Genomic DNA, 18,818 nt, shown 5'->3' with positions numbered 1-18,818 from the left:
AAATGTATATCTAAATGTGTGATTTTAGTGTGTTCAGAGTCAAAAACAGAATGTAATGTCATGGAGAGCCGTAGCATAAAAACAGTTTGCACACACAGTAGGAAGAATAAATGCCTTATTTTTGATATGAATTCAAATTAAAATACATTTTATAAATAATTTGTAAAATTTGCTTAATGTAGACAATTTCTATTAAATATAGATCACATTCCAGGCCAATAAATACATGTGTGCGTCTGTCCTTTGTCCTGATTTAAGAACATCATTTAAATTACAGATGCAATGTGATCCTTATTTCCTTATTTTTTCTACCTATTTTATTTATTTTGACTCATACTTAAGCTTTAGGCTTTTATTATTTTTCCTGCAATATTTAATACTGAAACTGCATTCAATGAGAAAAGTGTGGGGAAATCTTATAAATGCCATCCAGTGTACTTAAGCAAACAGTAGCCTGCGGTTTTATCCAGAAATCATGAGGAGCAGTGAGATGGAGGGATTTGGGGTGGGGTGTTTTAGGCGGGTCAGAGGGCTGGACTACCACGCTTTCAAGCTCCCGTCGACTTAATATAGACATATTGGAATGGCTGTTTTCCAAGAAGGCTTGTTTTACTGTGTAAGGAATTAGTGGAACAAGAAGTCATCTATTGGTTATTCCCTCTGGATGGCCTGACCTGACTCAAGTGTCTGGATTTGCTGCACTTTATCCTCAACAGCACTCAGTATAATACACACAGGCGTGACTGATGTGCAGCGTCACACTCGAACCTGAGCAAACAGTGCCGGCTGTCACAGTCAGTGCTATACCCCACATATTCAATGATAATATTTTAACACTTTTTTCAGGCTACTGTTTGTACTGCTATTGATCTTTGGCTTTAGATGTCAGTCTTTGACTTCTGTAGAAAAGGGTGCTGTACAATTTCAGATGCAGGAAGGAAGTGAGGAGAGAAGGTCAGAGACTTGACCAGGACAAGGGCCCTTTGTTGGTGACCTGAGCTTCTCCAGTGAGCTAATTTTCCAGAGCAGATGAGAAGGAATAATGTGCTTCAGTGGAGTGGGTGGTAACACTGTATGAAGACCTTCATTTAAAAGCAGAAGTCTGGAGCATCAAAATCTGGATCAAATCTATTGATCAATTTGTCTGATTACCATTAGCTACAGACAAATCCACACACCATCACGTCTCTGTTTGATTAGTGTGTGTGTTTACCATGAGATGTGTCAGTGTGTAACTGTGTTTAGTGTACAGTGGACTATTACTGGCTGAAAATAAGTGACCTGTTGTAAAGGACTGGGATTAAATAATTGTTGATTGTTTAATTGGAGGAAAAAAATCCCAAAGCAACACAGAGGATTCAGCCGCCCAGAAGTGCTTCCACTGAGTGATTTTCCTCCTGGTTAGGCTCCAGTACAGTGTACACCCAGCGGGCTGTGTACACAGTGGCGGGTGTTAAACATATCCTGCTGTCTAGTGTCAGTTTTACTGTGTGTTACTGCTGTTGGGATGTAGCCAGACATGCCAGCTTCCTCAAGATCACTTTCCATTCAAATGGATCACAAAAGGTGATTTCTACTCGCTCGCAGCAGTTCAGTGTGAAGCTCAGCAAAGAGCGGGGGGAACGAAGTGTGAACTATCAGTTCTTACAGCAACAGCTGGAGTCTATCCTCCCTGGGTGAAATTACAGAACCCCTCCTATAGAGTATGTGAAAAAGAAGGTTAGCGAGAGCTACGGATCTGACAGCTACTAAAGTGTGGAAGTAAGTATTAAAATGAGATGTCAGTGAAATGTGAGTCCTCCTCTAAATGACTGTTGGTGATTGTGATATTTTCCTAATGGCAAAGGGGCTCATTATAAGATAATCATTATAAGTAATCATTCAAACTCAACCCATCCACACTGAGTTACACTGGGAATGAACATGTGAAAACCCCCAGAAGTGGAGGGAATATCAACAATATCCTTTTGAAAAGAAAAGGCATTATATATTTTCACCTTTAACACTGATCACCTTAGGGCTTGACCTCAAAAATATTTTGTAAATGGTTATAGTTAAAAAAAAAAGCAAAACATTTGTTTCTCGTATGATTGACAGAACTACTTTACCTTTACAGATATCTTAATACAAATATGATTGCCTTTCCCAAAAGTTTATATCTGTTGATGCAAACTTTTTGTTTATGTTGTTAATGTTGTCTTTCCTGTTGTAGGTATAAATACAAATTCTGACCAATTGTTGTCTGTAGTCCTAGAAAAAAAAATTTTTGGGCCAAGTAATATATTTCTGTTTTCTGTTTTTAGACTTTTTTTGAAATATTTTTTATATATTGTAGAGTTTTTTTTAAATAATTTTTCCAGATAATTTATGTAATTTATGATACATATCTGACCAACTTCTGATGTATCATATTTAGTATGTGCCTGTTTAATATTGATCTTGATATTGTTGTTTTTGCCCTTTTCACTATTTGTGATGGTGATTTGACAATGCCTGATGGAGACCTCTAATAGATTGAAACATTGCTCAGTTAAAATTGATAGGGGCTATTTATACAGTGTGCAAATCTTTTGTATGATTCTTGCCTTTAGTTTGATTTTTGATCCAGCACATCTAGAAGGTTTTGGATTTGTGTACCCTACATCCTGTCTATCAAAGAAGCTCATTATAACCTAAAGCACTGTACAGAAGAACATTTTCACCATGAACTCCTCAGAAATCTTGGCTACTTAGGTTTGTATTGTCAGTATTTTCATAAAGTACTTTAAGTGGTTTTACTTTTTACAAGACTCCTCAAGGTAAATGAATGCACATTATATCCAAAATGAGCATCTGTGTGATAGGTGTGTTAAAAGGTGTCAAGTAGCAATTAATCAGGATATTAGACGTAGGAGCTCACCAGTCCTTTAAAGCTAATAACCATGAAACATGGCAGGAATGAGGCAGTTATTTGTCTTTTTAGCACATTTTGTCTTTTATTCTTAATACTGACTGATTCTGGCAGTAAAAACAACAATTCTCGTTGTGGTCCATAGTGAGTAGCAAACGTGAGTGTGGATCAGTGCATGGAAGTGTAAGGGGGTTCAGAGGGGAAGCTAGCAGGGGGTCTTCAGGCCTCCTGGGTGCTTTGTAGAGGCTATAACAGACAGTGAGGAACATGGGTGTTGACAGGGGCCCAAGTGAGTGCTGTAATGCCCTGTACATCTCCATTTGCACTCAGTGTTCTGAAGCTGTTTGCCTGTGTGTTGAGGGTGGAACAACACCACTTTGTAGAAATATTTTCAAAATGTGTGTCCCCCCCCCCCAAATCACATGAAGTCTGTTAAGTGCTATTTGCATTTTATAACAAGTAAATCTTAAAGTAATTACAAAAAAATAAAAGCTAGTTGTACAGTAGCAAAACTACATTATTCATTATGATACTATAGTAGCTCTTTCATGTCTCCCCTGTCTTTTATACCTTGTGTATTTACACATCAGAGATGAGTCTGTCTGTGCAGTCTGCAGTCTGACCTCACAACTGGTTGCTGTTGTAAAACAATTGCATAGTCAATTAAGCAAGTATCACCCCTTTCTCATATAACTTGATCAATGTATATTATCTGTATTGAATGTTGCAAAAACAAAAAATAATAAATTGTCCTGTAACATTTCTTAATAAAAAATAAATCTATTTATATCTTTCATAAGGTTTCAATATGGTCCTTAGTATCCTCCCTGCATTAGAACTACAAGTTGGCTCTATTTATCAAATACTATATAACGTCTCCCTGAGAGAGAAACAGATTGCGTGCTGGCCTGCTACAGACTTCATCAGGTCATCTGAATTGATGATACATGTTGCAAGGCGGCTGAGTTCCCCCGGAAACCTCTGTTGGAGCGCATGCTGGCAGAGATGGGGGCCTCAGCCAAGTCTATCTGACTGATCACTACAGATGCTCCTCTTCAAGTATTCAGAGTCAGATCCTTAGTGCTGGGTCTTGAGGGACAAACAATAGCACCTGTTCCTTATAAGATAGCCCATTCATGTATCTTTAATGAAGCCTGGGGGCAGATGGTGTGAAATGACATTATCCAGTACTTAGCAGTGCTAAGACAAAGGAAGAGCAGTGCCAGCACAACAATGCAGCTGTATTTACGAGTAGAAGGGAGGATGCTGCCCAAGTGCCCTGCTCACATCTGCTCCACTTCATTCTCAGGCTCCTCAAGATCATCTTGGCAATAGAAATATCCCGGGCACTCAGCCCATACATAGATGAACTTGAGGGTAACTCTTAAAAGGGGAGGGGGGTTGGGGTTATAGTAACAGAAGGAGAGTGGAAGCTCTTTCTGTCTCTGTTTTCCAAAATGTACTTCTTTATTTTATTATTTTTTCTTCTACTATATTTAAATACTAAAACTAAACACTTGGGAGGATGTTATAATCTGCTCAGACACTGTGCTAGCTGTTAATTGACAGCTCAACTAACCTCCACTATTTGTTCCCACCTTGAAGCTCCTCACAATTTGATTTGCCTTTCTCTGACATTAGTTGCCTAAATTAAACTTTAATGTGTGAAGCTCATTACTGCAAATCACTGCAATTCAAACTCAATGCCATTTCCCCAACATTTACACACTGTCTTGCCTTGGTGAATCTCTATGTATGGCAGATATTTAGCATTTATCTCTTGTACAATTAATTAATACTAATTAATGCAATTTGTCTTCTCAAATAACATAATTCAATTAAATTGTGAAATGAAATAAATCATAGAAATATCTAAATGTATTTTTCTTCTTGTGTAAGATCATAATTATTATTCCCCTAGTTTTGGCTCAGTGTGTTTAGCTGGTTTGATTTGAAAATGGATTATAGGAATCCAGTGAATGTCCGAGTAAGAGGACACAGAGAGCAAGAGCCATGAATTAATTAGTTGCTTCTAAAAAGTGACTGAACTAAAGTAAACTGTTGGAAGTTGGCAAATTTCACCAACCATTTAATTCAAGCATTGGTAGAAGAAATTGGGAAAAAGTGGGGGGTTTTATTGTCAGATGTCTGTGGTATTTGTCAGTTACAGAAATATTTGAATAACAACCTTGTTTTTTTTTTGGGACAAATTCAATATATGTGATAGATTCAAATTAATCACGGATTTAAACTAATCCATGAAAATGTAGCACTTGTAACACACTTGGAGCGATGTGGACTTAGGAGCGCCCTTTTCTGCCCTGTGACCACCACGCATTCAGTAACAGACTCCATCTGGTTTTACCGTCCAAATACGTAGACAGAGAAAAGCTGTGTTCCCCAGTGTGTGTGTGTGTGTGTGCGCACCCCCCCTCCCCCCCGCCTGTCACTGGCCCTACCTCATGTTGTGACATTAATTATTGTGTTTTTCCATATGTGCCATACGTGCAAGGCCAAGATCCATCCTTCATCCATTCCGGCTGGAAACTTGGAGCAGAAATCCCTATAAAGCAATGTTTTATTTAAGGTCATTTGTCGCAGTCTCCTTGGCCATTTATTTTTCTTCAGCAACAGCACATTTTACAGAATTACTTTTGGAAGAATTACATACTTTTCTATTCTTCTGTAATGCACTTTCTGCACTTGCACTTCTGTAAAAGCTCAGTAGACATAAAATGCTTCTATTTATTTAGTTTTCAGTCTAGCTCTGCACCTCTGGACAGATCAATAAAGTAGTTTTAAGTAGGTTTTGCCTACTCGCTGAGAAAGAAACTGGGTGCAACTTCTCTGTAAAGGGTCTACAGGGGGAGCTGCACAGGCTGAAAAAGTGGAGATCATAGCAGACCTCAGCCAGAACATGGGGCGGGGGGAGTTGTTGCTCAGAGCAGGTTGATTTCATGCCCCAATGCAGCAGCAGTAATTGCACCCAGACCCGTTTTATTGCAAGTTGATTTTAAAGAGGGATGAATGGAGAAACATTCTGTAAAGTGTTTATTTTGGGGGATGACCTTTATTAACCCATTTTCCAGGCAGGTTCCCCTGAGGTGGCCTGGCTCAGTGCTAGATTAACCCTCGCAGGCCCTTGGTAGCTGGGCTGCTCCCCATCATAGAGGTTCAGGAAGCAGAGAATGACAGTAAGATTGGACCTTGTAACATGTGTGCAAAACCCCCACACACCACTTTTGAGACATAAGCTACTCACCCACCCTTGACACACACATGCAGGGAGTTTGTGTTGATATTCCCAGTCGGCAAGCCAGCAACAGGCTGTACAGTGAAGGTTAATATGTGAGTGGAACAGACAGTCGGAGAATTACATTAAATTGAGATACAACACGTGGCAAGCACTTTTCAACTGCCTGCTATTTTTTCCCCGTGTTGAAGGCGTTGTTGTAAATTACCAGATTGTCTTATGGCTTTCTTTCTCGTGTATAAATGATCCAAGATTATGTGAGTAGTTGATCTTCTTTTATCTGTGAGATGAGTGTGTGTGTTCGTGTATGTACATGCTTATCTATCCTGCTCTGCACCTGTGTAATGCATTCAACAATCCTCTCGCTTACATGTTGTATCTATTGCAGCAGCAGGCTGTTGGTAAATGCCTCTTTGAACACGTACAGTACTTCTCTGCAGAAGCCGTAACGCACCTACTGAGCCTCTATGCTCTCTGTCCTGCTTGTCACTTCCTCTAACTTATGCTGGAACAATGTGCGTATGTGGGCCCTTTGATGTACCGAGGTGAAATTGTGGTTTGGATTAAGAGCAGGCGCAGCTCGACCAGGTATTGTGCGAGCACACGAGGGCCATCATTGCCGCGGAGCCCCCTGTCAGCACACGTTAGGTAGAGCTGTGATCTGGCCTCCCCCTGAGTGGGCAATGCGTTTCTGTGTACCATGTCTATGCTTAGGCCTCTCTCTGATCTCTGCTCCCTATCTGTTCAGCAGGTCCAGGGTCACATGCCTCCGCTCATGATCCCCATTTTTCCACACGACCAACGCACTCTGGCAGCAGCAGCCGCCGCCCAGCAAGGTTTTCTCTTCCCTCCGGGAATGTCTTATAAGCCAGGTATGCTTGCAACTTAATTCTTTATTTCATCCCTCCCTGATAGCTATGTCTTTTCCTCTTAACACTTGTATCATATTATGATTTTTAAGTTGTAAATAACATGCATGGTAAGAAATAAATACTTGATGCCACTGCCATGCTCTGCTCTTTCTGAACTTCGATTTGAGGCCATGCCTGGGAATTTTCTAGTCCATGTGGAACAATAGATATGGGTAGAGAAGCAGAGGAATGTAAACACGTCTTCAACATTAAAGTATCTTTCAGGAGTATGCTGGCTGTAATCACTTTCCAAGTATCCCCTGTTAGAGATCCAATAACATGGTAGAAGAACCCTGCACTAAATGTTTTCTTATTGTTATGTGCATAACAGTTTCACACAATTATGTATTTTGAAAGTGAAATTAAGCAATTATAATACAATTATGAGGAGGATTGCTTCATGGATGACGTACGGGACAGGTTTCCCTGAGAATAACTGCTGTCATTACCTGTAACAGCAAGCCTCTTTCTCTCCCTTTGTCTTTTGAATGGAGTGAGACAGAAATGCTTCACAGCATTAAAAAAAATAAAAAATAAAAAACAAAAATTGTTACAACATGTTGACTGATGCGTTGCCAAAGCAGTAACCTCCAACACACTCTTTATGAAAATTAAAGATGTACCATCACATGCTACTTTTGACCTAAGTTGCTCCCTCCTTCAAAGTCTAAGCTGTTCACTTGGCATGGCCTTCTTGGTCCCAGGGCCAGGCAATTTTTAGACGTGTATATTAGTTACTTAATCAAAGTAAACTGCATTTGTACATAAAAAATGTTTTCCTATTTCACCCTGACACATGCAAATAGAAGGAGACAGTGTTGTGTTGATGAAAACCACACTGTCAAAGAAAATGACTTATTAGTCAGACAGAACAAGCATAGTCCTTGTCTGTTGCAGAACAGTAACATAACAAGGAAGATGACTTAAAATGGAAAAAGAAACACAGGGAAGTCAGCAGGTTCACAGCAAAACATTAAAAGGTGTGGTAGTGCAGTTAATGAATTAACTATAAAAGCAGAGGATGAAAAAGAAAGTCAGCTATTTTGGAACTATGGAGCCATGACAGCTTAAACAAAGTGCCTGAGGGGGAGTCTTTTACCAGCGTGCTTTCTGCAATAGGTTTGACACGGAAAATGTTTTAGTTCGAATAACAGGAGCTATTATGGAATCATGGCCAGGGGTCGCCATGTGTATGGTTCCTGCATAATTCATGAGCTCATGAAGAAATAGCAAAGGGGGTCTGAAAATGACTCTTGAAGTCAGGAGAGGTATTTCAAAATCTCTATTATTTCTCTCCACTCCAACACAATATATACAATATATCCAGAGAGTACAATGTTATCACCACCACCTGCAGGGTATACAGGATGCTGTGTCCTTTCTCCATGAAGTGAGTGGCCAAGCATTCACTTCCAAGACTAAGGCACACTAATCTGATGTTATCATTATGAGACAGCTCCCAGGGACCACTGCTTATGACCCCAGCTCTGTGGTGCTCACATGGCAACAGAATCATTCTGGCACCATAGTGGTAAGTCATCACCCCATTCACTGGCTGTGCTCAATGGCCTGGTATTGCATGGTGGACAAGCACAGCCATAGAAACACCAACTCATCTTTTAAACAAATAGATACGAGTAGGACTTCCCAGTCCATTCGCACTGTTTACACAGACAGTCTGATGTGCCTCTAATGGATTTTGGTTCCTCTGCCACTTTCCCTCATAGACATCCTGCTGACAGTTGACATTTCCTCTTTTAAACCCTATGTTTTTCACAACATTTCATCACATGATGAAATGTTGGTTCACTATACATTTGAAATTCAAGATGAATATCAGTTTTCTATGTTTTCTAAAACTGCCAAAAACAACTAGTTAAAAAAAAATTAAAAAAAACAGGCAAATTAAACACGCATCTATTTGAGTTTAACATTTCATAAGTTAATCGATCTTATAAGTAACTGTATGTTAATTTTCTTGTAAACCTGTAAATTACTGAATGGTTTTGATCATTCACTGAAGTTTAAAAGCCAGTCATGAGCAAAGATCAAGTTTGAGAGTTGTGGTCATATAGTTCATTCATCATCATTTGATCTGGTCTAAGAAAGGCCTTTGCTACATCTGTCATCCCTTGGAAGATCTATGACTTACATTTCATGCCATCACATGAGCAGGGAAATATAGCCTGTTGTGACCTAGCAATAGTGTCACCTGCACTCCCCTCTCAGCATTCATTTAACTTCACTGGGCATGGGACCAGCCGTGGAAAAAAAGAAAAAAAAAGAAAGTCTGTTTCAAGCGTAATTCCCATTTCACCAGTGACGTTAACCTGGCACAGTGCCCAATCTGCTGGAGTCTGGTGCCTTGACACAGACTGTGTACACCCAAGTCTCAGACTTTGGAGCCCCAAATCCCCCCCCCCCCAGCAGTGGTGCTGTGCTCACTTAGCACATGACCCTCCCCAGGTTTCACATGACATCTAAAGACACCCAGACATTTATTATACCAAAATCCTACGTCACAGACAGCACAGAGAGACAGAGAAAAAGCGATACCAAAAAAGAGGAGGTGTAGAAATAACCACAGTGCACCCCCGCACATCCAACCCAGCACTATTTGAAACCACTTCTGCTGTGTGATTTTATTTGCTACTAAATGGGGATTGAATTTCCATGGCCTGTATCACATTGTGCTGTGCTGTACAAGATTGCAAAGTGAGGCAAGCGGGCGAGGGTAAAATGAAAGAGAAGGTATATACATTTACCTTGTCTATGGCTTAATGGCTCCATATGTTTGTGAAGAGAAGTGACAGGCAGAAGTGGGGTCTGAGCGAAGGCCAACTCCCCCTCCCAACTCCCACTGTTCACCCCGCCCCCCCTTCTCCAGACACATGCTTCAAACTAACCTCCCTTCTATGAACACTGTGCTGCACCGTCTCACTGGGGCTGTTCTGTCCCTCTCAACACACTAGGTTGAGTGTGTGAAAGCTTCTGGTACTGTTATACACCCCCATGGATATCACTCATACAGCAGCCGTTTTATATCCCCATCTGACAAACGTGCTGAAGGCAGGCCAACAGTAGTGAATAGTAATGAATAGTACTGCTATTTGGAGACCAATTCTTCCTTGTTGATCACAGCGATATGAGAGATAAGAATGTGAGGGTTTTTTTAACCTTGTTATTTTGCCTGCACACTTGTTCTAACCAGTTCGCATACAAGTGCTTTCACTCTGCTGCCAAAGCTATCACAGAAACAAACAATGTTGTGTTGAACAATAGCCAGACAAGTCTACAGCTGTATGAACTGCCTGAGAGAACATGCTGGTCCTTTTACATTATTGCTAATGGCAAACCAGGGAGATATTAAACAGTTATTCTGAACACATACACAAACACACATACACATGCATACAAACACACATTTCTAACTTGTTAAACTATGCAGTAGTTATTGTTGTCATGGTATTTTGCAGAAGGAGTACTGTGCAGGTGGAGGAAGGAGGGTTTGGTGTGGAACCTTCCTTAGTAATCCCGCTCCAGTCAAACCAGCTTAGCCTTTTGTTAATGCAGATGTTTGGGCTTGAAGCCGAGGGCTCGTTGCAATGTGCCACATTGCTGTGGTAAAGTAGTGGAAGGCCCAGGATCCGTGTTGGCACTTGCCTGGTCTCTGTGGGCCGGCTCATTGTCTGAACCTGTATGCATTGTTGTCTCCCTCTCTCTCTCTGACAGGTGATAACTACCCAGTGCAGTTCATTCCATCCTCAATGGCAGCTGCAGCAGCGTCAGGACTCAGCCCCCTCCAGCTTCAGGTATGTACAGTACTATGACAAAGAATGCTAGGGACGCCCGCCAAGCCCAGGGCAGAAAGGATGGCTAAGCAGCTGTACGCTAAGTAATGAGCTGCACACTAAATAATCCTGGAGGCCCCCAGCTCACACACGCTTATCACCTTACATATGTAATTTATCCTATTTTATAGAGGATTTATCCCCACTAGCTCTGCCAGACAGAGGAGTTAGGAAGATAATAGTTATTAGAGGGAATGAGAATCACTTTGGTTCCCTTAATCGCCTGCCAGTGAATTCATCAGAAGACAATTGACTGTGTAAGCAAAGAATCACCCTCTTATTGCTTTTATCCAGCAGAGCCACTATAACGTTGCAAGCCTGTTTTATCTCTGTGAAGAAAACAAAAAGAAAGAACAGACAACAATCTGAGTAATTGTAATGTGTGTGTGTGTGTGTCTCTCTCTCTCTCTGTGTGTGTGTGTGTGTGTGTGTGTGTGTGTGTGTTTAAGATTAAATAGTTTTTTTAAGAGTTCTTAGCGACTGAAAATGTTGGGAAAGGCTCCAAGCCCTACAGGCTCCTCCAGGACTTTCTCTCACACAGCATTTCAAAAAGCTGAACCCAGGTCAGGTCTTAACCTGAGGCCATGAGGTTTAATATAGATAATTATCTTATCCTTCAAGTTCTTACTATGATAAATACTACTGTTACCAGTGCTTCTCTCAGCCTGTGCATGATCTTTGTTTCCAAATTAGTGTGGAGAATTCCCTTGCTAAATTTGCCAACCTTTATTTACTTTTTTTTTTTTTTAAGCGGCAATAGGAAGCTGAATTACAACTATGTACAGTACATTCTAGTACCGCCACTTCCCTTATTATGAGATTCCTTGGTAGTTTAGAGTAACTGTTGATCTTGAGTTGATTTGAAACTAGGAATGGGTAATGTTCTACTGACAAAAAAAAAGAAAGAAGAAAGAAGAAAAATTAAAAAGGCTTTCTCCCAACATATGGTTAGGTGACCACTGCTGCTTTGCCCACAATAGTGAAAAGTTATGGAAAGCCGCTACATGTGATGCTCAGCAGCAGAAAGAAGTATGGCAAGATTAAACAAGAGAGCTCAAGACTGAGGGGATACTCTTTGCACACTGATATATGTGGCATTTGTCCTTCAGAGGCTACCACTGTCAGTGTTAACGAGCCTTGGCAAGTTCTAACAATGCTTGCAGCTGGCTCTGAAGCGCCGTGCGTCATTATGCACCCATGAGAAGAGCTATCAGAAGCATGCAAGGTGTTAAATGAGTCTGCTCGTGTTTGAAGACGTGTGTCCGTGTGAGTATAAGATATACTCTGCGTAAGTGAATATGTTTCTGAAGCTTATATGTGTCGCTTACTTTGCGTATCAGAGAGAAGTCTATTGGAAAAGGAGTGGTAGTTTAGACAGGCACGCTGAGTCTATTTATAGTGGTGTATGAGGTCAGATGAGACAGTCATATATCTGAAGGTTGGGGTGAAGAGGGGAGACAGGTCTAGAGTCATTAATTCTGATTATGTATCTAACCCTGGGAATGGGCAAAAACAGAGCCTCCAAGACCATGACTTGGCTGACCTTTACAGAACACAGTAAACAAAAAGAGGTGCATTTTCCATTAATTGAAGTCTGTCAGCCTGTCACATATTCCGCCTGCTGGCTGCTATTTACCCTGCATAGAGACTCTCCTTAAAACAGCAAGGCAAGTCAAACATGCCCTTTTCTACATAGCTGGGATCAACAAACCATGTGACTGCCACTACTTCCTCTACAAAGCACTGAGAGCCTGCTATGATTAAAAACGTCATATCAAGCCAGACATGGAATTAAGTTCAAGGTGTCTCATCCCTTTTAGAGCAATAATAGCAGCGGCACCGTTCTTTTTTTCCCTTCCAAATTAAACTACTGAAAAATATACACCATTTCAGAGCTCTATGTGTGTGTTGAAGAGAGAGGACTCATGAGTACAACAGAAGCAGAAAAAAAAGTTCATAGGCTTAAACAAAATCATAACTGGTGTAAAGTATAATGACAAGGGGTCATTTAATTTATTATGAAAGAATATAAGGAGATGTTTGTCTGACAGTTAGTGCAGTGAAGCACTGTGCCTGTGGTTACATGTTCCTATGGCTACATGTGTTTTAGTCCTGTGGTGAAAAATATGATTTACTTAAGACATTATGTACATTAGTATAATAACGTTATTTGTAATTTAAAAGCCAACTGCTATGGGTATATAGAATAAAAACACAACTGGGTGAAAAAAGAAATGGAAAATAAGTGAGCAAAGCAAATATGAGCAGTTATGACATGTGGGATCATATTACTGAGTTTATTTTTCATCCATCATCAAGCACAATATGCCACTAACCCTTGAAACTGTCCTAAACTTTTCTAGTTTCACCTTTAAGCCCATTCTTCATTTTCCTCATTCACACACACACACACACGAGATCCCACACACATATGGCTGAATAGGCTGCCCCTCCAATTAAAATATCTCTTCCTGTCAGCTGCATGGCAAGGTATAATTTTCACCAATTTACTCAGTTTAGATTGTGCAATATATGAACCTTAAAAATGATCTTATTGGAAGAATTAATTCCCACAATGCTGCAGAGGTAATGTGATCAGCCATCCAGTCAAAGAGGCTAGCCGCTCCGTCAGTCTTAATGTTGGCTACGTAGCCTCTTCACAATCTCCTCTGTCATAACAGTCTGGGATCCAGCACCCCTCCCCGCCCTTTCTCTCTGAGAGGAGAAAACCCAACAAGGTAACAAAGACTTAAAGCTGATGGATGTAAATGAATCTTCCCGAATGCGTTTGAGTGTTGGAGACTGTAATTTGCTTGTCAATACAGGGTGGTAGCATCACTCTGTTGGCTGGCAGTCTGCAAGTGGCTGTCACCAGCCATTGCTGTACCACAGGGCAATTTTACTCAATGTTTTCCTGACAGATTGGCTCTCGTCCTCAACTCACTGGAGAGGAGGCGGGTAAACTATCCCAGCGCGACATGCCCCTCTTCATTAGTGCCCACACAGTGCAGGGATGAGCCCAGGACCAGCAGGAAACAATGGTCCCATCCCTGTCTGTCCTTCCTTGATTACAACTGACACCTCTCACCTAACAGAGGAAATTGTGCTTAGATTGTACCCCAATCTGTCTGGACACCCACTATATTCAATTGAGCAAAGAGACAAGAAGGGAATTTCCCTAATTCCACAAAAGAAATTTCTATTTGGGACAGCACTTAATTTGTTGTTTGTACACTATACCTTGCATCGGTTGCCAAGTGAAAAACAATTTACTTAAAGGCAATATGAACTTTATATATCGTTATATATACCCCCTCCCCTACTTTTTACAGAACCAATAAACATAAGGAGGGCCTTTTGAGAAAGAGCTTTTTATCATTGGAAGCAGACTTTTGGGTTTAAGACATTTTAAAGGAAGCATTATTGGATAAAATAGAACATCTGGGTTCTCTGTATGCAGTATCACTGTTAAGACTAAATAAATAGATATCCTCTGCTTCCATTCAAAGCTCCATTTTCTATCTCCCGCTCTCCCTGTCTCATTCTCTTGCTCTTTCCCATCTTCATCTCGAACCTCCAAGTGTTATGTGCATTTCTCTCTAAATTACTCTCATCCACTTTTTGTCTCATTCTGTCCATATCTTGCTCCTTTTACCCTGAATTGTCTCGGCTCATCACATCCTTATAATTTACAGTACTGGCAGTCAAGCTGCTTGAGTTAAGGCTTAACGCCGCAATTACCATCCAACGTGTTTGCTATGGCATCTCTCTAGGCCCATGATAAACCTGGGCCCAGCCTCAGCGCTGGCTCCCACTCTAAAGATGAAAAGCAGCCCACATGTTCAGCAAAAACCAGACCAGATCTCAAGCAGACAAATACATCTGAAGGAGTACTCAGTGGCTTAGACGACTGAAGTGATAAGAAAGAGTGTTACACAGTCAGGGGACAAACAGGAAGAGAGTGGGAGAGCAGAAAACCGCACATTATCTTTTGTTTGGATGTAAATGCCTGTGTAGTACAGATGTGAAGAAACGGCTTCCATCATTAACAAGTGAAGCACTTTTGACTTTGAAAGAGAGAGAGGGAAAGAGGAGGAGGGGAGAAAAGAGAAAACAGACATACTGTAGAGAGCAGCTGTTTCTGTGTTTATGAGCAGAAGAGCCCAGTCTTTGAAGGTAACCCTGAGCAGTGCAGCAATGCTAGCTGTGTGTGGAAGGCTGGCTAATAGGACGGCTAGGTGAGCAGCTGGATAGAGGCAGTGGTGAACAGAGGGACAGATGGACAGATAGAGTGGATAATGCAGTGAGCAGCACTGAATGGGAGGGCTGGCTCTTGAGGCCCCTGGGCCTGGAGAAACCACACACACAAGAAGGGCTGAGTTTGTGTGTGTGCCAGAGAGAAAAACTGAAAGAGAAGGGCCTAAATATATGTATACTGTAGATGTAAGATACAGAAACAGAGAAAAGCAAGAGGAGGGAGGAGGGGGTAGAGCAGAGCAGGTTGGGTGCTAGCAGATGGGACAGATGTTAGGCCATACTGGAAAGCATCGGCACAGTGCACCAGGACGCCTTCCTCCACTCCTGACATCTGGGCCTAGCCTGGGTCAGCCTGCCTGGTCGCCCTGGGCAATGAGCCTGTACAAGCCTTGTGGCAAACAGGCCTGGCGCTGTGCTGCCTTTTAAATGGTGTGGTGCACTGAAGCACAGTTAATGCCCTCATATCCAGCCCAGTGCTCAGCGCCCTGGCCAGGCAGAGGTGAATGAGACATTGACAGACAGATAAACACACACAGGCATACAAAGAGTCAGAGAGTGCTATTAAGAGTGTGGCATTCATCAGATAATGCTCACCGTATGTAAAAATACAGAGGATGTTAATTGGTCTTAGGACATATTATGGTTTCAAGGCAATCTGTTTGCCTTTATTTTCATATTTTTGCAGGCCACATGTGCAAATGTAAATGTAAATGTGCAATGTACCATCATTGCTGGCAGCAGGAAGTCTGACAAATATCTGCCACTGTATTTTCCAGCACATATTGCCATGCTGGGGCACTGCCATTCTTGAAGAAAAACAAGATGCACATTTGATTTTCCACAGAAAGTTCTTTTTTTTCTCTTAATACTACGAGGGATATGCTCCAGTGTTCGCAGAAGGAAAATAAAATGTAGATGGAAGTTATGAGAAAATTAATGTTTTTCATATAGTCCAGTGAATGGTGCGATAGTAACAACTGTGTTGTTTAAGTAAATAAACAGAGGCTGCCCATCTTAATTGCACATCATCTCCTGAATATGACTTCTGAGATGTCTAACATCATCAGCAGAGTGTGTAATCTCAGTTTAATGTCGCAGGCAGAAAAGTGAACCTTCCCGTTTAACCTCTGCTGCCTCCAGAGGGCTTGTTTTTAATTACCAGAGGCTAACAGGCTGACCTTGGGCATGCTGCACTCACTTTGAATCCATGTTTGCTGAGATCTGTTCTGGTCTATTGGGGAAAGGGAATGGTGCGGTCAAAAAAAAAAATAGTAGTGTTGAGCAACAGTAATGTTTTTAGTGCATTTGGTTTTCAAAGTGCTAAAGAAACAACAAAAAATAACATACTATAATTAGTCATTTTAACATAAGATTGCACTCAGTTACCATGCCTTCAAGCTAAGACACATATTTCTCTTTTGGCAAATTTCTCTCAGCACCCACATTGTGATCCTGTTAGCTATTTTTTCCCGTCATACAAGTTGTGCCTTGGTGTACTGCTCCCTGGCTTTTTATAGACAGAAGTATCATATGTTTCATGGAAGTTGTAAGGGTTTTTCCTGATCAAATGAAGCAAAACAATCGCAGTGTGAAGAGTGTAGGGATAAAGACGAAGATATAAACGGAGAGAAAGGGTCTAGAGTTTCACCTAGTCGTCCAACACCCTAGAGTCGTAGCACTGACTTTCAACTTGACCCTCATTACCATGAACCTTTTGCTGCCCCCACCTGGCAAGAAGATATGAAGAAGGGGCTATTAGATGTGAGGGAATCATCTGTGGGAGGCAGGCAGATGTCTTCTGCTTAGGGAGACCAACCTTGGCAGGATGCATCATCCTTCAGCCTTTGGCACCACATTGCCTGAAACATTAGCAAATTCTAATAGAGGTTGTATTCCAAGTGTGAACACATCTCCCACAATTATTTTGTATTCCATTGTAAATTTACTGTCTTTGATTTCTTACCTAAACATACTATAACAATAAGGAAAAAAGACCTCACATATTGAACACTGAGACATTTAATTTCTGTCCTTGAGCAGTGTGTAGTGAGCTACCACACCTTTCATCTGTCCTTCCCCCTGATTGTATTTATTGTTCTTTGGCTCTTGGAGGTAGACTGTTCCAGGTTACAAGGGTAACCACTACTCTCACCCATGGTACTGACCTGCTAATCAGTGCTGAAAAGAGCATCCTGACTGTGTCTAATTTGAGGCAAAGTCTAATTATGCTCTTTTTCCGGGACAATAAAGTTCTTCCCACTCAAGGTCAGGGGCTTGCCCGTCAACAGGCCTGTTAGCAAACATCTGTCCAACAGACTCTGCTTCCGCTCCTCTACTAAGAATCGTTCGTAGTGTGGAGTCACAGGCAGTGAATGGAGAGTCCCCTCTCTCTCCTTCTTCGTCACTGTTTTTCTCTCACTCTCTTAAACACAGACACACAGAGTGCCTTTACCACTGACATTAACTAAGTCTAGCACAGATGAGAAGAAAATAGAGTTGGGTCCACTCCTGTGTCCATTCCTGTTGGAGACAAAAGGCCATTTGTGATGGAGGTGGGGGCAGTGCTATCATTGTGGGAACATAATCAGTCTGTCATTTCCGCTGCCCATGTGCTGTTGTTATCCCCAGGTCCCCTGGAAGAATGGACCGTTTGTACTGTCGCTTATGTGGCAGCGATAAAGTTTCTTACAGGAGCACATATGTGTTTATATCTGGACATATGTGCATGGACATAAAGTGCTTTGTTTGGCTTTAGTCTGCATCTACACTGCCGAAGGTGAGGCCAGTGGGGTCGGGTTATTTTTTCCATCCAGACAAATGCAGTCTGTATGTGGCCAGTCAAATCAGGAAATGAGACAGGGTTTTACTGATTGGCCAGAGGAAGAGAAATTAGATTCTTCCTGACAACACCATCTGACTGAATAACACAACAAGCCATAACGCTTACCTGGTCTGAGGATTAGGCCAGTGGGGGAGTTCAGGGGTGCTATCTATTTGATGAAGTGGCTACATGGAGTAACACTCTTTTCCAGACAGTAGCTCTATTTGACAGACCCCTGCCACTTGCAGCGGGAGACAAAAGCCAATTTCATCACTTACCTGGTGGCCAATCAATAGAGACCTGGGGCGGAAAGAAGTCTAGGCAGCACAGGAGTGCTGGGCTCTGAAGGCACACAAAAACAAACACTAAAAAATTAATTTAAATAAATCAGCCTGGTATTATTTGTGTCAGGTTTTAATTACATAAAAAATAAGTGCACAACTTAACTTGCCAAGACATTAAACTGTAACTTTATTGAGGATAAAGGATATGAATTACTGTCTAAAATCTGATCCAACAGACAATTAGCAGTCTGTGGCTCACTAGATTTTTTTGAATACTTTGAAAACCTCATATCAACATCCTTAACCACCCTTTATAGTATATGCCACATAATCAAAGGTAAATTGAGCTTTCAGAGTTCAACCCTGTTACAGGCCCGACTGTTATTGGGTGCCTCGCCAGTCATTTGAACCACCCTCTTGTGTGGTAATGTCACAAACAGTTGGACATCTTACTGATTTAACGCCAAGGAAAATAACGATGTGTTCTTTGTGCAGGTTTCTAAGCCTCAATAATGCTTGTATTTAACATATTCTATGATGGCAATCCAACT

At 41.3% G+C, this 18,818-nt stretch overlaps 1 protein-coding gene across 3 annotated transcripts in view; it reads left to right on the top strand.

Annotated features, from left to right (window-relative positions):
* The window catches only part of sox6 (SRY-box transcription factor 6), a 139,084-nt gene that overhangs the window by 91,022 nt on the left and 29,244 nt on the right, over positions 1 to 18,818 (top strand). For 2 of the 3 annotated variants that reach the window (XM_053324560.1, XM_053324558.1), the window contains 2 exons: positions 6,892 to 7,015; positions 10,787 to 10,866. In XM_053324560.1, the coding sequence (XP_053180535.1) occupies positions 6,892 to 7,015; positions 10,787 to 10,866 (204 nt within the window). The remainder of the gene's footprint in view (positions 1 to 6,891; positions 7,016 to 10,786; positions 10,867 to 18,818) is intronic. The other variant, XM_053324559.1, reaches the window with a different exon arrangement.

Source organism: Scomber japonicus, chromosome 1 (assembly GCF_027409825.1).
Source record: "Scomber japonicus isolate fScoJap1 chromosome 1, fScoJap1.pri, whole genome shotgun sequence".
NCBI classification, from domain to species: Eukaryota; Metazoa; Chordata; class Actinopteri; order Scombriformes; family Scombridae; genus Scomber; species Scomber japonicus.
This window is presented reverse-complemented; position numbering and strand designations above follow the sequence as displayed.